Here is an 18,486-nt window from a genome sequence, read left to right as displayed (position 1 = left end):
ATTCGATAGTGGAGAGTTGCTGAGCAGGAGCTGTAACGGTTGGCTCTAACCTTGAGATCACTGAGGATGACCACCCCAGAGTTCTTGTAGTTCTTTTTCTTCAGTTTGTACTTTGGATTCATGCAATCCCATGTGACCTTTAACACAAGAGGTAGACAATACTTTTTTTATTTTTTATTTATTTTACCTTTATTTAACTAGGCAAGTCAGTTAAGAACAAATTGTTATTTTCAATGACGGCCTAGGAACAGTGGGTTAACTGCCTGTTCAGGGGCAGAACGACAGATTAGTACCATGTCAGCTCGGGGTTTGAACTTGCAACCTTCCGGTTCCTAGTCCAACTCTCTAACCATTAGGCTACTAGTAATGAGTTATGACTTCTGCGGTATGACTTGCAGAACATAGAACTCCAGCGTGACATTTCTTTCATCCATTTCTGTCTGTCACAAGTGGGACATCAGTGACACACATCAAACTTTCAACAGTGACTGACAGCACTCTCTCTCCGTTCGACTGACCTTGCTTCCACCGCCAATTTTCTGCATTTCTCTGAAGGTGGCATAAAACTCTCCGATGAAGTCGTGTTTTCCCCTGGAGTCGTAATCCCAGACTAGGCACTGTGACACAACCAGACAGTGACAGACAGAACCCTCTGATATTGACTGTTCGTTCACCAGTAAGTTACTTCATTCACCAGTTCCATTCATTCATTCATTCATTCATCAATAAATACCACAGCAGCAATGTTAAACCATCACACTATGACTTCCTGTGTTTCTTACCTTGAGCTTCCTGTCCTCATCACAGCTACACAGAGAGATGAGAGACACTTTAAAGGGCTCCCACACGGGGTTCAGGTTGTTTTTGATTACCTGCAAGAGCACATTAGACATGAGTAACTTTCACCACACATGGAGAAGGAGAGGTAGATACAGAGAGGATGAATAAATGTGTCTATTACCTCAGTTCTGTGAACGAGCTGTTCCGTCCCATCATCGTTGATTCGATATATTTCCAAAAAGGGGTCTGACTTACTGAAGAGATCCTGACAAATATACAAACCAATCAAACATAATACACTAATTCTAGTTGAGCCATTAATGTACAGTCATTTATCTCAGACAATCAAATAACAAACAAGTGAAATCACACGCACACAGATGTTATCTTGGGAGAAAGAAAGTGTGTGAGAGTGAGCGGGGGGCACAAAACAAGATATTTAATGTCCCCATTTCTGGCTGCATTAGCCTGATACAGCTCCACAGGGACAGCCAGGGAGGAAAGAAGGAGGTAGCCCCCCCCATCTCGTTGTCACGGCAACCCCTTGCCAGTGGCGTCACTGTGGACTGACGTGCATTACAAGTGCATTTGTCTGTCAACATTTAATCCCTGTCCAGCAATAACAGGTCTCACCAATTATATAATCAGCACCATTAATTAAGTTAACTTTGACCAGCACAGTCTACTGAGTTCCATAATGTTACAAGTTCCATAATGCCCTCCAGCGTTTCAGGCAGCATTACAGTATTAGAAATAAATGGGGGATATTTCATTGCATGATCCATGTTGCTCATACTGCAAGTCATCTACAATTATATATACACTGCTCAAAAAAATAAAGGGAACACTAAAATAACACATCCTAGATCTGAATGAATGAAATATTTTTATTAAATACTTTTTTCTTTACACAGTTGAATGTGCTGACAACAAAATCACACAAAAATGATCAATGGAAATCAAATTTATCAACCCATGGAGGTCTGGATTTGGAGTCACACTCAAAATTAAAGTGGAAAACCACACTACAGGCTTATGCAACGTTGATGTAATGTCCTTAAAACAAGCCAAAATGAGGCTCAGTAGTGTGTGTGGCCTCCACGTGCCTGTATGACCTCCCTACAACGCCTGGGCATGCTCCTGATGAGGTGGCGGATGGTCATCTGAGGGATCTCCTCCCAGACCTGGACTAAAGCATCCGCCAACTCCTGGACAGTCTGTGGTGCAACGTGGCGTTGGTAGATGGAGCGAGACAAGATGTCCCAGATGTGCTCAATTGGATTCAGGTCTGGGGAACGGGCAGGCCAGTCCATAGCATCAATGCCTTCCTCTTGCAGGAACTGCTGACACACTCCAGCCACATGAGGTCTAGCATTGTCTTGCATTAGGAGGAACCCAGGGCCAACCGCACCAGCATATGGTTTCACAAGGGGTCTGAGGATCTCATCTCGGTACCTAATGGCAGTCAGGCTACCTCTGGCGAGCACATGGAGGGCTGTGCGGCCCCCCAAAGAAATGCCACCCCACACCATGACTGACCCACCTGCCAAACCGGTCATGCTGGAGGATGTTGCAGGCAGCAGAACGTTCTCCACGGCGTCTCCAGACTGTCACGTCTGTCACATGTGCTCAGTGTGAACCTGCTTTCATCTGTGAAGAGCACAGGGCGCCAGTGGCAAATTTGCTAATCTTCTCTGGCAAATGCCAAACGTCCTGCACGGTGTTGGGCTGTAAGCACAACCCCCACCTGTGGACATCGGGCCCTCATACCACCCTCATGGAGTCTGTTTCTGACCGTTTGAGCAGACACATGCACATTTGTGGCCTGCTGGAGGTCATTTTGCAAGGCTCTGGCAGTGCTCCTCCTGCTCCTCCTTGCATAAAGGCTGAGGTAGCGGTCCTGCTGCTGGGTTGTTGCCCTCCTACGGCCTCCTCCACGTCTCCTGATGTACTGGCCTGTCTCCTGGTAGCACCTCCATGCTCTGGACACTACGCTGACAGACACAGCAAACCTTCTTGCCACAGCTCGCAATGTGCCATCCTGGATGAGCTGCACTACCTGAGCCACTTGTGTGGGTTGTAGACTCCGTCTCATGCTACCACTAGAGTGAAAGCACCGCCAGCATTCAAAAGTGACCAAAACATCAGCCAGGAAGCATAGGAACTGAGAAGTGGTCTGTGGTTACCACCTGCAGAACCACTCCGTTATTGGGGGTGTATTGCTAATTTTCTATAATGTCCACCTGTTGTCTATTCCATTTGCACAACAGCATGTGAAATTTATTGTCAATCAGTGTTGCTTCCTTGGTGGACAGTTTGATTTCACAGAAGTGTGATTGACTTGGAGTTACATTGTGTTGTTTAAGTGTTCCCTTTATTTTTTTGAGCAGTGTATATATGTTCAAGTACTTTTAAAAACAAAAGGTTAAACATTCAAGACATTTAAATGCAAACCTTTGAAAAGGTACTTTGTCAGAGCCGTCACCCATTGTGCTGGTAAATCAACTACAATATTAAAGTGCCTCATCACAGCTGATCACCATTGTGAAGCAGGCAGTATTTATAGCCTGTGTGGTATAGATCATGTGCATAGTCTATTAGAGTAATATTTCTCAGTGTAATGGGATCCTCAAAGTCATTTGAACGGAGAGATTCCATACAAAGATAGGAGCCTGGCAATTAATCTGCCTGAGGATGTGACCCCCCCCCCCCCCACACGTCTCTCTCTCTCTCTGTTCCCACCCCCCTCTCTCCCACTTTCCATCTCCTGCTCTCTTTCTGGTTCCAAGTAGAACTGTTTAGGGTTCCATGTAGAACCTTTTACACAGAGGGTTTTCTAAGAGCGTACAGGGTTGGCTGATAGGGTTGGGCAACAGAAATGTAATTATGTCAATAAGCAAAAGAAAGAACGTTTTAAAGCCACCATACCACCATTGATGAATTTCCCTGACTCCAATGTACACTGAAGATTCCATTAGCAATATTGCTTGTGTCTAAATCACAAACAGTGCAATTTGAAATCTGTTTTTATTTCCACATGGAATTGCTCATCATGACCCCTTTTCTATTGGATTGCTAACTCTAATAAATGCATTAACGGAGCCTGGGCTCTGCTCTGATGAATACACACTAAGCAGAACTTTACCTCCACTCCCTGTTAACTTTCTCCAACACTGCTTAGAGTCAGAGGCCAATTGCACCCTTTGCTTGGTAGCATTCTGAGAGCATAGAGAGGCAGGAAGAAGATTTCTGCTATAATCATTGATGTCAGAGAGTTATTCCAGTCTTGTTGACTGAGACATGAACCTTCTGCCTTGAGCCTTGTGTGGGTGTGCCAGCTCTACTGTAGGTGCCTCAGTGCTCCAGCTCCCAAAATCTGTTGCCAAATATCTTTCGTAACCCTCCTAAATGCTCTACCGACAACAAACTCCCTCGTTCTGAGCTCACCATGCATTTTACATAGCTTTTCTCTGTCAAGCCATTTGTTGAAAAACTACTGCTGTCTGTGCTGTCTTTGCACAGAGAGCCCCATGTTGGATTGATTTCTTCATCTTGTGTTAGGGCGCAGGAATTTAGAGTCGAAAAGGACAGGTCGATCATGTCCTTTGGATATTGCAAGGCAGCCTTTCAGAGCCAGGATACTTGAAATGCATAAATTCATGAATGGCAGACAAAAATGGAATGGTAGGAAAAGAGAGAGAGAAAAAAGATATTTTGCAGATAATCACTAAGAGTATGTTTCTGCTTGAGGCACAGAAAGTGAGAGGGCGGAAGACCCTGAGAGATATGCAGAGAAAAGGAGGAAGACCCTGAGAGATATGCTGAGTAAAGGAGGAAGAGAAGGAGAAAGGCAGATATTAGTTGAGAGACGAGGAGAGAGAGGATAAGTGCAGAGGCGTTCGGGTACGGCTTGTTGCTGCTGTAGGAAGAACAGACACCTGCAGAGCTTCAGGGCCTGTGGTCCATTGTGGGATGCTTTGTGTGGAGGGGCTATTTGCAAACAGAGAACCACACGGTAACACCCTTTACACACACACTGACACACACCAACACAAAAACACACACACACTGAACTAAGCAAACCTCACACTGATCTCACCCTCATCTTCCTTTGGCTATCTGTCAAGGGTCCATGACACACCATTCTCACAAGGCTTGTCTCAACGGGGAACCAGCATTTACAGAAAGCCAAGTTCAATTCAGACTTAATAGAACAAATGCTGAAATGCATGTTGTCATGTCATCCAGTAAATACAGTGTAAAGCATATGGATCTAAATAAATGTTGCGTTTATAAGTGTAGAAAATCCATATCCTCTTCGTTGTATAAATCTTTGTCTGGTTAATGACTGATAATGTCAAAAAGAGATCTTGAAATCACATTCACAGGAGAGAGGTTCAACAGCCAGCAATAAGCACAAATTCACCCATGAACTATATTGACATTTCCATCAAGAGAAGGACCCTAATCCCTTACCTTATCATCCAGTTTCTTGGCACAGAAGAACAGTTCAACATATCCATTGTTGCCAGAAATTTCTTCAGCGTGTACCTGAAAAAAGGGTTTTAGTAAGTCACATTTTTGCCCAATGAGAATATTTTATTTTCAGCAGCAGACAGCCTGTCGTATGACATGTAGACAGGACCTTGAAGCCAATCAAAATATGTCACATAAAATGTTGAGGAGTGTTATTACTTTTAAACTTCAACAGAAAGCTCCTTCAAGCCGAGAAACAGATACGGTTCCATTACAGTAATGCAGAGCTGGCCAAACGGAGCTGGGTCCAAATTTAGTCCACAAGACCGTTTAGTTGGCCTCCAAAAGGAATACACTAATAGCAAATACGTTCATTATTCTGCATATTTAAAGGATTATTACCGACAGGTTAATAAGTTTTGCTGAAAAAACACAAATGCTGTTGTGTGTGTGTGTGTGTGTGTGTGTGTGTGTGTGTGTGTGTGTGTGTGTGTGTGTGTGTGTGTGTGTGTGTGTGAGAGTGAGAGAGAGTGAGAGAGTTAAAATTGGCAATAAAGACACATATTTAATTCCTCAGGGCCGTGGGGTGAGACAGGGATGCAGCTTGAGCCCCACCCTATTCAACATATATATACTCAGTGAACAAAACATTAGGAACACATTCCTAATATTGAGTTGCACCCCATTTTACCTTCAGAACAGCCTCAATTCCTCGAGACATGCACTCTACAAGGTGTCGAAAGCATTCCATAGGGATGCTGGCCCATGTTGACTCCAATGCTTCCACAGTTGTGTCAAGTTGGCTGAACCATTCTTGATTCACACAGGAAACTGTTGAGTGTGAAAATCCCTGCAGCATTGCAGTTCTTGACACACTCAAACTTCATGCGCCTGGAACTTACTACCATATCCCTTTCAAAGGCACTTAAATATTTTGTTTTCCCATTTACCCTATGTATGGCACACACATTGTCAATGTCTTAATTGTCTCAGGCTTAAAAATCCTTCTTTAGCCTCTCTCCTGCCCTTCATCTACACTGATTGGAGAGGATTTAAGAAGGGACATCAATGAGCGATCATAGCTTCACCTGGATTCACCTGGTCAGTCTGTCATGGAAATGTTTTGTACAATCTGTGTACAGTATATCAATAAATTGGCGAGGGCAGTGGAACAGTCTGCAGCATCCGGCCTCACCCTTCTGGACTCAGCAATCAAATGTCTACTGTACAGATTATGTGAGACTTGGGCCCAATGAATCTCAGTAAATAGAAAATAATGGTGTTCCAAAAAAGCTCCTGTTACCAGGACAACAAATATAAATTATATCTAGACACCGTTGCCCTAGAGCACACAAGAACTATACCTACCTCGGCCTAAACATCAACATGACAGGTGCACAAGGCAGTGAATGATCTAACAGATAAGGCAAGAATGGCCTTCTACACCATCAAAAGAAACATACAACTAGACATCCCAATTACGATCTGGAAAAAAATACTTCAATCAGTTATAGAAGCCATTACTCTCTATGGTTGTGAGGTCTGGGGTCGACTCACCAAACAAGAATTCATAAAACGGGACAAACACCCAATTGAGACTCTACATACAGAATTCTGCAAAAAAATATACTAAGTGTACAACGCAAAACCCCAAACAATGCATACAGAGCTATTAAATTCTATAACCACCTAAAAGGAAGTGATTCCCACACATTCCACCACAAAGCCCTCACCTACAAAGAGATGAACCTAGAGAAGAGTCCCCTCATCCAACTGGTTCTGGGATTCTGTCCACAAACACAACCAGACCCCACAGAGCCCTAGGACAGCAACACAATCAGATTCAACCAAATCATGGGAAAACAAAAAGAGAACTACTTGACACACTGGAATTTATCAACCAAAAAACAGATCAAATTGGAATGCTATCTGTCCCTAAACAGAGAGTACACAGTGGCAGAATACCTGACCACTGTGACTGACCCAAAATTAAGAACATCCTTGACTATGTACAGACTCAGTGAGCATAGCCTTGCTATTGAGAAAGGCAGCCATAGACAGACCTGTCTCTCGAAAGAAGACAGGCTATGTTCACATTACCCACAAAATAAAGTGGAAACTGAGCTGCACTTCCTAGAATTCTGCCAAACATATGACCAAATTAGAGATACATATTTCCCACATATCACACAGACCCACAAAGATAAACTCCCATATCTGTTTAGGCAAAATAGTGCCGTGTGCAATCACAGCAGCAAGATTACAGTAAAGTATATGGTTTCTGTTATTCAAACAAAACTGTGGCAAGCTTCTCAATAATACAGCACAGCAAAGCTTGGTGCATGTGTCGTATCAGCAGCTTGTCAAGCTTTCTGTACGTACAGTATCTTGGATTAATATGATTTATTGTATCTCATATCATGGTGCCATTGTCCTGGTGAGTGTTGTGTAGGCATAATGTGTATTGTGTATTGGATTATGGCCCGGCAATGAACGTTCTAGTTAGAAGACTATTGTAATGTGATGCTTGCCAGTAGGAGCCACAGTAACTGCATACAACCTTAATCCCTACCATTTGACCAACTTTTCTCCACATCCCATGTCCCCATATGCACAATGGGCATCTGAGAGATGTGTTACAAACACTGGGAAGGGATTTTTCTCACAAAACACAACAGTTGTCTGTTGTTCTGCCACCTTCCAGATTAGCCTGCAGGCACATTACAGGCAGACACCATGTCATTGGGATCCATCTCACAGACAGACCTGACAAAGCCCAGGCCCATTATCATATCAGGAAAAGCCATTTTCAGAAACACCATGACACAGGTTAGCACTAATTCACTAGAATGCATTAAGCCCACACTGCTACAGAACTGTGCTTAAACAAACCCATTATATCCCCCATAACCACCTCACAGCAAGCTGCCGCCATCTGATCGCATCCAATCAATGGTCATAATGGCAACACTAGCCGAAGGGAAAAATCCTCAAATGCCATCTTTACTTTGGCCATTTCCATCACAAGCAAGTCATTCTCAGCCCTTCTCTCCAAGGGAAATTTATGCGTAGTTTGTTAGGGTAAAATCAATAAAGATAGGTATCAATAAGGCAAAAGGTCTGTTGTTGACATGATCGAATTCACTCCTTGGGCAAAACCCCTTCTCATCTCTGCAGTATAAGAAGGCACAGAGATCACAGACTCTGCACCTCTGACTTAACAGGAGCAGTGAGGAACGCTGACTCTTCCTCCCACTCCACTAAAGGTCAGATCTGCAGGCTTGTTAAACACAGTTTCTCTGTGTTGTTCCCTTTAGTATGGCAATGTAATGTTGGCCTGGCAGATGGTGTTGAGACCATCCAACTGAAACAACACTCTGTGCTTTAACGTCCCCCTCTCTTTGTCATGACAGATATTGTGTATGAGTCATGAATCTTTGTACAGAGAAGCATCCTTACATCACAGGATTCACATCATCTACTTGCTTGAATTGATTTAACAAGTCATTGCATTTGATTTTGCTTGCCACTGTTACTGCAACAGTGAGCCAATGGTGAGCGAGATCAATAGGGTGATGAATAGGGGGAACCTACCGTGATGGCGGATTTCCCAGCGTACTTCGCATACTTTAGGAATAAAGGCTTCACCATCTTCTTCTGGGCTACAATCTGTGGAACACAGGAAAACTATGAATGACTGGTGACTAGTGAAGCAGTGAGAAGTATTACCGGGCAATTAGTACGAAAGCAGTTTGAGAGCAGTATGATGAGGACTGGTGACCTCTAACCTTTACCCTCTGACCTCTGTTGTTGGTGAGCAGCAACTCAACTCAGCTGTTCCATTCAGTTTATGTGTGGTGAGTGATTTGATTAGACATAAGAAATGGCACATTGGATAACTGAGTGAAAGGGTCAGACATTCAGTACAGGACCTGGCCGAGCGTACACTCCACCCCACCCAGGAAGTCGTCATCGCGGGCGCCAATACTGTGAGTGCCATGGATGTCGTAGACCTCGAACCGCAGCTTCTGAGCTTCCTCAAAGTAGTAGTCCAGGGTGAAGACCTTGGCAAAGACTGGGTGCAGGTTGCTCTTGATCACCTCTGTCCTGTCAAGCTGAAGAGACAAGAGGGGAGAAAAAGGCACAGCGTTAGAATGTGGACACGTTGTTGGATATTACTGGAGAAACCCGGACCTCCAACTCAACTCTCTAATGAGAGCTTCCTACCAATTAAACATAAAGAGGGAAGTTTTATATGCAATGTACATTGTATCAGTTCATTTGCAATGCTAATTAATGTATGGGACATGGTGATGCATTCATGGGCACATGGGAATGTAGGAACAACAGCCAAATACCCATCTGCACCCGGATCACTGCTACAGCCACTTTTGGCATTCGTGTTTGTTTTCCTGTTGATTAGACCAAAATGTAAATCTTGTGAAGCTCTTGTTCAGACAGTGACAGCAGAGAGGATTTTAGTGGACTGAGGGCTGAGAGCTCAGCAGACACACAGCTCATCCATTGCCATGCTTGGACATTCATACACCTGTTTATCTAATACACCTGGTTCATGCCTGAACTCTCCACATTGCCACCTGCTTTCAGTGGAGCACAGAGGCTGTGTTTACACAGGCAGCCCAATTCTGATCTTTGTCAATAATTGGGCAAAATATCAGAATTTGGCTGCCTATGTAAACCCAGCCAGAGTGTACCCATCTAGCACCCAGTATCCAATTATGTCCAGTACCAGAGAAAGTATTACTAATAATTTAACTCCAAACTAGGTATTATGAGGGGAGCCAACTCATCATCAAAAGCATATGTATCCCCTAAAGATGCTATCAGTAAATTAAAGTGACCTAAAAAGCAGTGTTTGAACCATGGTTTAAGTGTTTCATGGTTTAAGTGAATCAATGGATTTCAAACTGGAGCTATTAAAAAAGCATATTAAAAATGATTCAAGCCTAAGGCAACTATCAATCTAAATCTGGTAAGGAAACTTAAAATGCCATAAATATTTTACTCTCGTTTTCCATTTCTTTTCATTTGAGAAGAAAGTTGTGATGGTAAAACAGAAGATAGTCAGAAAGTCATCAAACACAGATAGTTAAATATGAAAGGAAATTTTACATCATCTCCGTAGTTTGACCTAAAACAGGAAATACTAGAGAGATTGTCATCAATCTCAAACCAGGCCTAGCCATCAATCTCACTAACAACCTTATCGTAGCACAGCCAAATCCCACCCGTCCATAGAGCACAAATCAAGAATGAAGCTCCCTGATCAGCAGTTCTGTCAAAGCTCTCTAAAGTCAGAGTCAACATGGGCCCCACACACCAAACGCCATGAACATACATGGCACACTATAGTACACACATGCAAGTCCACGTTAACATTCAGGAGTTAATCCTACTGCTTTACCTCATGCTGTTGGCCTTGAGCTGACGAGAACACACAGACACCCACACACAGAATGGTTGATGAGAAGCAACAGAGAAAGCATGCACCTTTTTTCACTGACAATCACTGTGGAATAGAGTCTAGTCTGCCAGTCCTAATTAGAGACACCTCCAGAGTGTTGAAGACCACGTTATTACGTATTCTGATATAAATGACCTGAGGAATGGGGGATTGTCTTGTTATTCATTATTGACCTTGCAAACAGTAGAAAGGGTGATTAATTTCTCAGGAGATAACAGCTAAGACATGTTTTAATTAGACTCTGGCCCTCCTCCTCTTGCTGTTTCTCTCATTCTCTGTCTTTTTTTCTCTCTATCTCTTTCTGTGCTATCTGGTTGGACATACTTGTGAACACAAGTTTGTTTCCGTGTGTGATGAAAGCTACCCAGAGCCACAGAGGAAGGGCTGTGTGATGAAAGCTACCCAGAGCCACAGAGGAAGGGCTGTGTGATGAAAGCTACCCAGAGCCACAGAGGAAGGGCTGTGTCTGTGTGATGAAAGCTACCCAGAGCCACAGAGGAAGGGCTGTGTGATGAAAGCTACCCAGAGCCACAGAGGAAGGGCTGTGTCTGTGTGATGAAAGCTACCCAGAGCCACAGAGGAAGGGCTGTGTCTGTGTGATGAAAGCTACCCAGAGCCACAGAGGAAGGGCTGTGTGATGAAAGCTACCCAGAGCCACAGAGGAAGGGCTGTGTCTGTGTGATGAAAGCTACCCAGAGCCACAGAGGAAGGGCTGTGTGATGAAAGCTACCCAGAGCCACAGAGGAAGGGCTGTGTCTGTGTGATGAAAGCTACCCAGAGCCACAGAGGAAGGGCTGTGCCTTTGTAATGCCCATTCATCTGGGGTGGCAGGGAGACTCTACAGAGAGGTGACTGTCTGACGTATGGCGGGATCTCTGAGGTCCCAGGGAGTCAGCTCCCTCTCTCCTGCTTGCCAGCAGCACACCACCCTGCATCCCACTGCTGGCTTGCCGCTGAAGCTAAGAAGGGTTGGTCTTGAATGGGAGGCCAGATGCTGCTGGAAGTGAGGTTGGAGGGCCAGTAGGAGCATTCTGGCCAAAGGAGCTCCCAATAGAGTACCACAGTATGAGTCATAAAATCTAGTGGTCAAACAAGGAAATGGTTCCACTTGTTTGTTTTTTCCCATAGGGGATTTTAGAAACACTTAAAATAAGGGCTGTGTTTGATGTAGGCTTACCTTGGCGAGACGTTTTGATAACCGTGTAAATCTAAATATACATGGTTAGCAGATGTTAATGAGATTGTAGCGAAATGCTTGTGCTTCTAGTTCCGACCATGCAGTAATATCTAACAAGAAATCTAACAATTTTACGACAACTACCTTATACACACAAGTGTAAAGAAATGAATAAGAATATGTACATAAAAATATATGGATGAGCGATGGCCGAACAGCATAGGCAAGATGCAGTAGATGGTATAGAGTACAATATATACATATGAGATGAGTAATGTAGGGTATGTAAACATTATATTAAGTAAATTTGTTTAAAGTGGCTAGTGATACATTTATTGTCCTGTGACATCGAGTGGTGTTGGTGTCCTGGAGGGCAGGTAGTTTGCCCCCGGTGATGTGTTGTGCAGACCTCACTACCCTCTGGAGAGCCTTACAGTTGTGGGCGGAGCAATTGCCGTACCAGGCAGTGATACAGCCCAACAGGATTCTCTCGATTGTGCATCTGTAAAAGTGTGAGAGTGTTTTTGGTGACAAGCCAAATTTCTTCAGCCTCCTGAGGTTGAAGAGGCGCTGCTGTGCCCTCTTCACCACGCTGTCTGTGTGGGTGGACCATTTCAGTTTGTCCGTGATGTGTACGCCAAGTAACTTTAAACTTTCCACCTTCTCCACTACTGTCCCGTCGATGTGGATAGGAGGCTGCTCCCTCTGCTGTTTGCTGAAGTCCATGATCATATCCTTTGTTTTGTTGACATTGAGTGTGAGGTTATTTTCCTGACACCACACTCCGAGGGCCCTCACCACCTCCCTGTAGGCCGTCTCGTTGTTGTTGGTAATCAAGCCTACCACTGTAGTGTCGTCTGCAAACTTTATGATTGAGTTGGAGGCGTGCATGGCCACACAGTCATGGGTGAACAGGGAATACAGGAGAGGGCTGAGAACGCACCCTTGTGGGGCCCTAGTGTTGAGGATCAGCGGGGTGGAGATGTTGTTTCCTACCCTCACCACCTGGGGTTGGCCCATCAGGAAGTCCAGGACCCAGTTGCACAGGGCGGGGTCGAGACCCAGGGTCTCGAGCTTCATGACGAGCTTGGAGGGCACTATGGTGTTAAGTGCTGAGCTGTAGTCGATGAACAGCATTCTCACATAGGTATTCCTCAAGTCCAGATGGGTTAGGGCAGTGTGCAGTATGATTGTGATTGCGTCGTCTGTGACCTATTGGGGAGGTAAGCAAATTGGAGTGGGTCTAGGGAAGGGGTGTCAAAGTCAAATGGACGGAGGGCCAAATAAAAAAATCAGCTACAAGACGAGGGCCGGACTGTTCGAATGTTCATTGAAAAATTTTTAAATGACGCATATAGTCTAGTGAACCTAATTGAACCTACTGAAAACCTAACAAATATATTACAATATGATCAGATAAATAAAGCAATATTTTCTTATGGCTCTGTCAGTAATCTTTAATTTTCAACAGACACAAAAGACAAATTTCCTTTATATAAATATCCCCATAACATGAACATTAAATGAAAGAAACCGGTATTCAAGGCACCATCAGTAGACTATATTTTCTATTTTAGCAAAAGTGGGCTAAATTTACTTCAAAGAAAAACAATAATAGCAATTTTCTATCATCCACTCAACTGAAATATTTTAAAATATAATTGGATTGAAATACAAAAATAAAGTGCAAAAATCTATTAATCAAAAAAACAACACTTTGTTTAAGGAGAAGTAACATGCAGTGAAAACAAATATTAAATTTTAACTTTTAAACTTGAACTGAGTAAAAACTCTAAATATGTGATTGCACAGTAATGTTCACTTGTTTGAGGTTGAGGGTGATACTTGGTGGTGTCCCATCTTTTCCACAAGTTCATCAATGTTCGGGGTAAGGCTCTGAGCTGAAGAAATCCTCAGAATTGAGTGGAGGTGTTCAGCAGTAAGTCGACTTCTGTGTGATGTTTTGTTCAGGTTCATCAAAGAAAACAGTTGTTCACACAGGTATGTGCTGCCAAACATAGACAACGTTTGAGCAGCCTGGATGCGCAGCTGGGGCATTGTGCCGGGAGGAACGGGCGAACTCCGCAGCACCCACTGCCGCAGCCCTCAGTGCATCATTGCATTGGAGGTCAATCAACTCCATTTGGAGGTTTGGTGGTGAGCTTTCCACGCACTTAACCTGCTTTTTGTGCTTCAAAGTCAGCAAATCGGGCGTCGAAAGTCAGCGGCAAGCATACCTATTTTATCAGCCAACTGTGTGCTCGAACGCACTGGTAGAGAGCTTCTCTTTCATGGTCTGGCAGCTGGGAAAGTGGCTCAAATTTTCTTTCCGCATCTGCGTCTCCCACAGAGTCAGTTTGGTTTTAAATGCCTTCACTGTACTGTACATATCAGAGATGACACGATCCCGACCCTGCAGCTGCAAGTTTATTGCATTCAGATGACTCGTAATGTCACACAGAAAAGCCATTTCACACAGAAACATTTCGTCTCGGAGTTGTGTTGTGTCTTTCCCTTTGCTGTCCAAGAACAGACAAATCTCCTCACGAAGCTCGAAACATCTTTGAAGCACCTTTCCCTGGCTTAGCCATCGCACCTCTGTGTGATAAGGCAAATCACCATGCTCCGTTTCTAACTCCGTCAGAAATGCCTTGAACTGGCGGTGATTCAAACCTTTGGCTCTGATAAAGTTAACTGTGCGCGTGATGATGCTCATTACATGCTCCATTTTCAAGGCTTTACCGCACAACGCTTCCTGGTGTATGATACAATGATAAGCTGTCAGCTCACCTGTCGCGTTTCCTCTTGCATCTTTTCCCGTATCTTCGCCACCAGTCCGCTCCTGTGTCCACACATCGCAGGTGCTCCGTCGGTTGTCAAACCCACAAGTTTTTCCCAAGGCAGCTCCATCTCATTTACACATCTTGACACCTCTTCATACAAATCATGCCCCGTAGTTGTGCCATGCATAGGACGTGAAAGCCAAAAACTCCTCTGTCACGCTTTAGGTTGGAGTCCACTCCGCGGATGAAAATTGACAACTGGGCAATGTCAGAAATGTCGGTGCTCTCATCCACAGCCAAGGAATATGCAATGTCCCTTTTTCACAAGCTGCTCTTTTAGATTGATGGACAACTGGTCTACTCTCTCGGCAATGGTGTTTCTGCTCAGACTCACATTTAAAAAGAGTTGCCTTTTTTCTGGGCAAACTTGACTTTAATCATGCAGTTTTTGATGAAATCCCCCTCCGTAAATGGCCGGGCTGATTTAGCGATCTCTTCTGCCAAAATAAAACTGGCCTTGACAGCAGCCTGGCCTTGTGATTTGGCTTTTTGAACAGAGCCTGTCAGATTTGAGGCCTCGTTTAATTCCTCTGCCTTTTGTAGCCTTTGTTCCATGTCCATATTCTTGTTTTTGTCCGCGTGTTTCGTGTTCATAATGTCGTCTCAGATTATACTCTTTCAGTACCGCCACACTTTCTCCACACAGAAGACACACAGGTTTTCCAGCTACCTTCGTGAACATATACTCCGACTCCCACCTTGTTTGAAACCCCGGTTCTCAGTATCCACCTTCCGTTTTGCCATTTTTGATGGGTATCTGAAAGTTAATTTTACTGTGATGCTGACGACTGCTGTGCCAATAAATATTGAAATGAAGCAGCCTACTGCTCGGTGCGTCACCTTTGCATTGTGGGAAATGTAGTATTGGTGCGTGTAAAAGATCTGTCGGGCTGCCGGCTTGCTGCGGGCCGGTTCTAAATAAATCAAGATCATCCCAGGGGCCGTAAAAACCTTCTTGCGGGTTTGATGTGGCCCGCGGGCCTTGACTCTGACATATGTGGTCTAGGGTGTCAGGTAGGGTGGAGGTGATATGGTCCTTGACTGGTTTCTCAAAGCACTTCATGATGACGGGAGTGAGTGCTACTGGGTGATAGTTATTTAGCTCAGTTACCTTAGCTTTCTTGGGAACAGGAACAATGGTGGCCTTCTTGAAGCATTTTGGAACAGCAGACTGGGATAAGGATTGATTGAATATGTCCGTAAACACACCAGCCAGCTGGTCTGCGCATGCTCTGAGGATGCGGCTAGCGATGCAATCTGGACCGGCAGCCTTGCGAGGGTTAACACGTTTAAATGTTTTACTCACATTGGCTGCAGTGAAGGAGAGCCTGCAGGTTTTGCTAGCGGGCCGTGTCGGTGGCACTGTATTGTCCTCAAAGCGAGCAAAAGAAGTTGTTTAGTCTGTCTGGGAGCAAGACATCATGGTCCTCGACGGGGCTGGTTTTCTTTTTGTAGTCCGTGATTGACTGGAGACCCTGCCACATACCTCGTGTCTGAGCTGTTGAATTGCAACTCTACTTTGTCTCTATAGCTTGTTTGATTGCCTTGCGGAGGGAATAGCTACACTGTTTGTATTCGGTCATGTTTCCAGTCGCCTTGCCCTGATTAAAAGCAGTGGTTCGTGCTTTCAGTTTTGCACGAATGCTGCCATCAATCCACGGTTTCTGGTTGGGGAAGGTTTTAATAGACACTGTGGGTACAACATCACCGATGCACTTGCTAATAAACTCGCTCACAGATTCAGCGTATTCATCAACGTTATTGTCCGATGCTATGTGGAACATATCCCAGACCACATGATCGAAGCAATCTTGAAGCATGGAATCCAATTGGTCGGACCAGCGTTGAACAGACCTGAGCACGGGCGTTTCCTGTTTAAGTTTCTGTCTATAGGCTGGGAGCAACAAAATGGAGTCGTGGTCAGATTTTCCGAAAGGAGGGCGGGGGAGGGCTTTGTATGCGTCGCGGAAGTTAGAATAACAATGATCCAGGGTTTTGCCAGCCCGGGTCGCGCATTCGATATGCTGATAAAATTTAGGGAGCCTTGTTTTCAGATTAGCCTTGTTAAAATCCCCAGCTACAATGAATGCAGCCTCAGGATATGTGGTTTCCAGTTTACATAGAGTCCAATTAAGTTCTTTCAGGGCCGTCGATATACACGAGGATATACACGACTGTGATTATGATCGAAGAGAATTCTCTTGGTAGATAATGCGGTCAACATTTGATTGTCAGGTGAACAAAAGGACTTGATTTCCTGTATGTTGTTATGATCACACCACGTCTCGTTGGTCATAAGGCATACACCCCCGCTCCTCTTCTTACCAGAGAGACATTTGTTTCTGTCGGCGAGATGCGTGAAGAAACCAGGTGGCTGGTCCGACTCTGATAATGTATCCCGAGTAAGCCATGTTTCCGTGAAACAAAGAACGTTACAATCTCTGATGTTTCTCTGGAAGGCAATCCTTGCTCGGATTTCGTCTACCTTGTTGTCAAGAGACTGGACATTGACGAGTAGTATGCTCGGGAGCGGTGCGGATGTGCCCGTCTACGGAGCCTGACCATAAGACCGCTCCGTCTGCCCCTTCTGCGGCGCCGTTGTTTTGGGTCTGGGATCCAAACAGTGGATCCGCTTCGGGAATGTTGTATTCCTGGTCGTAATGTTGGTGATTTGACGTTGCTCTTATATCCAACTGTTTGACACCCTCACTGTAGGGCTCTATGCCCCAGAGCAGTGAAGGAGACATTGCCCTGCGTAGGATCTTTCAGATTGGATTTTAAACGGGTGTCCTGACTCTCTGTGGGCATAAAAAAATTCCATGGCACTTATCGTAAGAGTAGGGGTGTAATGCCACGTTCAAAACAACTGGGAACTCAAAATTCCAAGTCGGAAACTCAGGTATCTTTCTAGAGCTACGACTTTCCGACCTTAAGATAACTGATGTCATGATTTGACTTTTTTTTTACACAACAGAGAAAAGAGGAATCTAATTAAGTAATTCTCGTACAGGGAAAGTTGTATCAGTGACAAACATTAGAATGCAAAACCGCTACAGGTGGGGGGGATTCAGAGAGGAAGAATGTGAGTCGATTTCGTGATACCTAACTTTGATAAAATAAGTATAAGCACATCGTCAACTAAAAAAGTTCTGAGGGTTTGTCCTTGTGTCCATTGAAGCACCGCGTTATATTTTACAGTGAAGTCTGCAGAAGTCTTCCTTTGTCGGCCACTCTTTTGTCTGCACACCCGACACATGTGCTCGATTGGCTGGGGAACGACGTCTGGCTGGTGGCAGAATATTGTATATAAATGTGTTAATATGGGCAGTATATTGTATAAAATGTATAAATATAAATGCGCTGCATTCGTTCGGCAGGAGAGAGAGAGAAGCAAGATGTGTGTCGATTTAGCTACTCGCTCTTTCTCAGCCTTTGGCATGACGAGCAAATGATTTTCATGACAATGTTGCATACCTGTTCAGATGGATTTGAGAGCAAAGGAGTGGGCCACCAAAGACTGAAATACAGAGCAGTGCAACACATATCACAAGGGAGTGTTCATTCAAGAGCCTCTTCCACAGCCCAACTATCTTGACACAGCTCTCAGAATTCAGCAAAACAATCTTTAGTAAAACCATGAAGTGGCTTCTACATCGACAAACATGCTCCAGCCACTGTATATCAACAGCACTGGTTAAGATGGTTAAGATCAGTGGCATGTATTG

General features: G+C 44.4%; 1 protein-coding gene across 1 annotated transcript in view; it reads right to left on the bottom strand.

Moving 5' to 3' along the window:
* LOC115112226 (copine-7-like) overlaps nt 1–18,486 on the bottom strand; it is a 38,095-nt gene that overhangs the window by 13,536 nt on the left and 6,073 nt on the right. The window contains exons 2-8 of the mRNA XM_029639145.2: nt 9,189–9,371; nt 8,851–8,925; nt 5,257–5,331; nt 962–1,045; nt 783–872; nt 519–617; nt 51–137 (exon numbers count right to left, since the gene is read on the bottom strand). Coding sequence (XP_029495005.1) covers nt 51–137; nt 519–617; nt 783–872; nt 962–1,045; nt 5,257–5,331; nt 8,851–8,925; nt 9,189–9,371 — 693 coding nt within the window. The remainder of the gene's footprint in view (nt 1–50; nt 138–518; nt 618–782; nt 873–961; nt 1,046–5,256; nt 5,332–8,850; nt 8,926–9,188; nt 9,372–18,486) is intronic.

Source organism: Oncorhynchus nerka, linkage group LG28 (assembly GCF_034236695.1).
Source record: "Oncorhynchus nerka isolate Pitt River linkage group LG28, Oner_Uvic_2.0, whole genome shotgun sequence".
Classification (NCBI taxonomy): domain Eukaryota; kingdom Metazoa; phylum Chordata; class Actinopteri; order Salmoniformes; family Salmonidae; genus Oncorhynchus; species Oncorhynchus nerka.
Note: the sequence above shows the minus strand (reverse complement) of the source record. Positions and strands in the feature narration are given on the sequence as shown.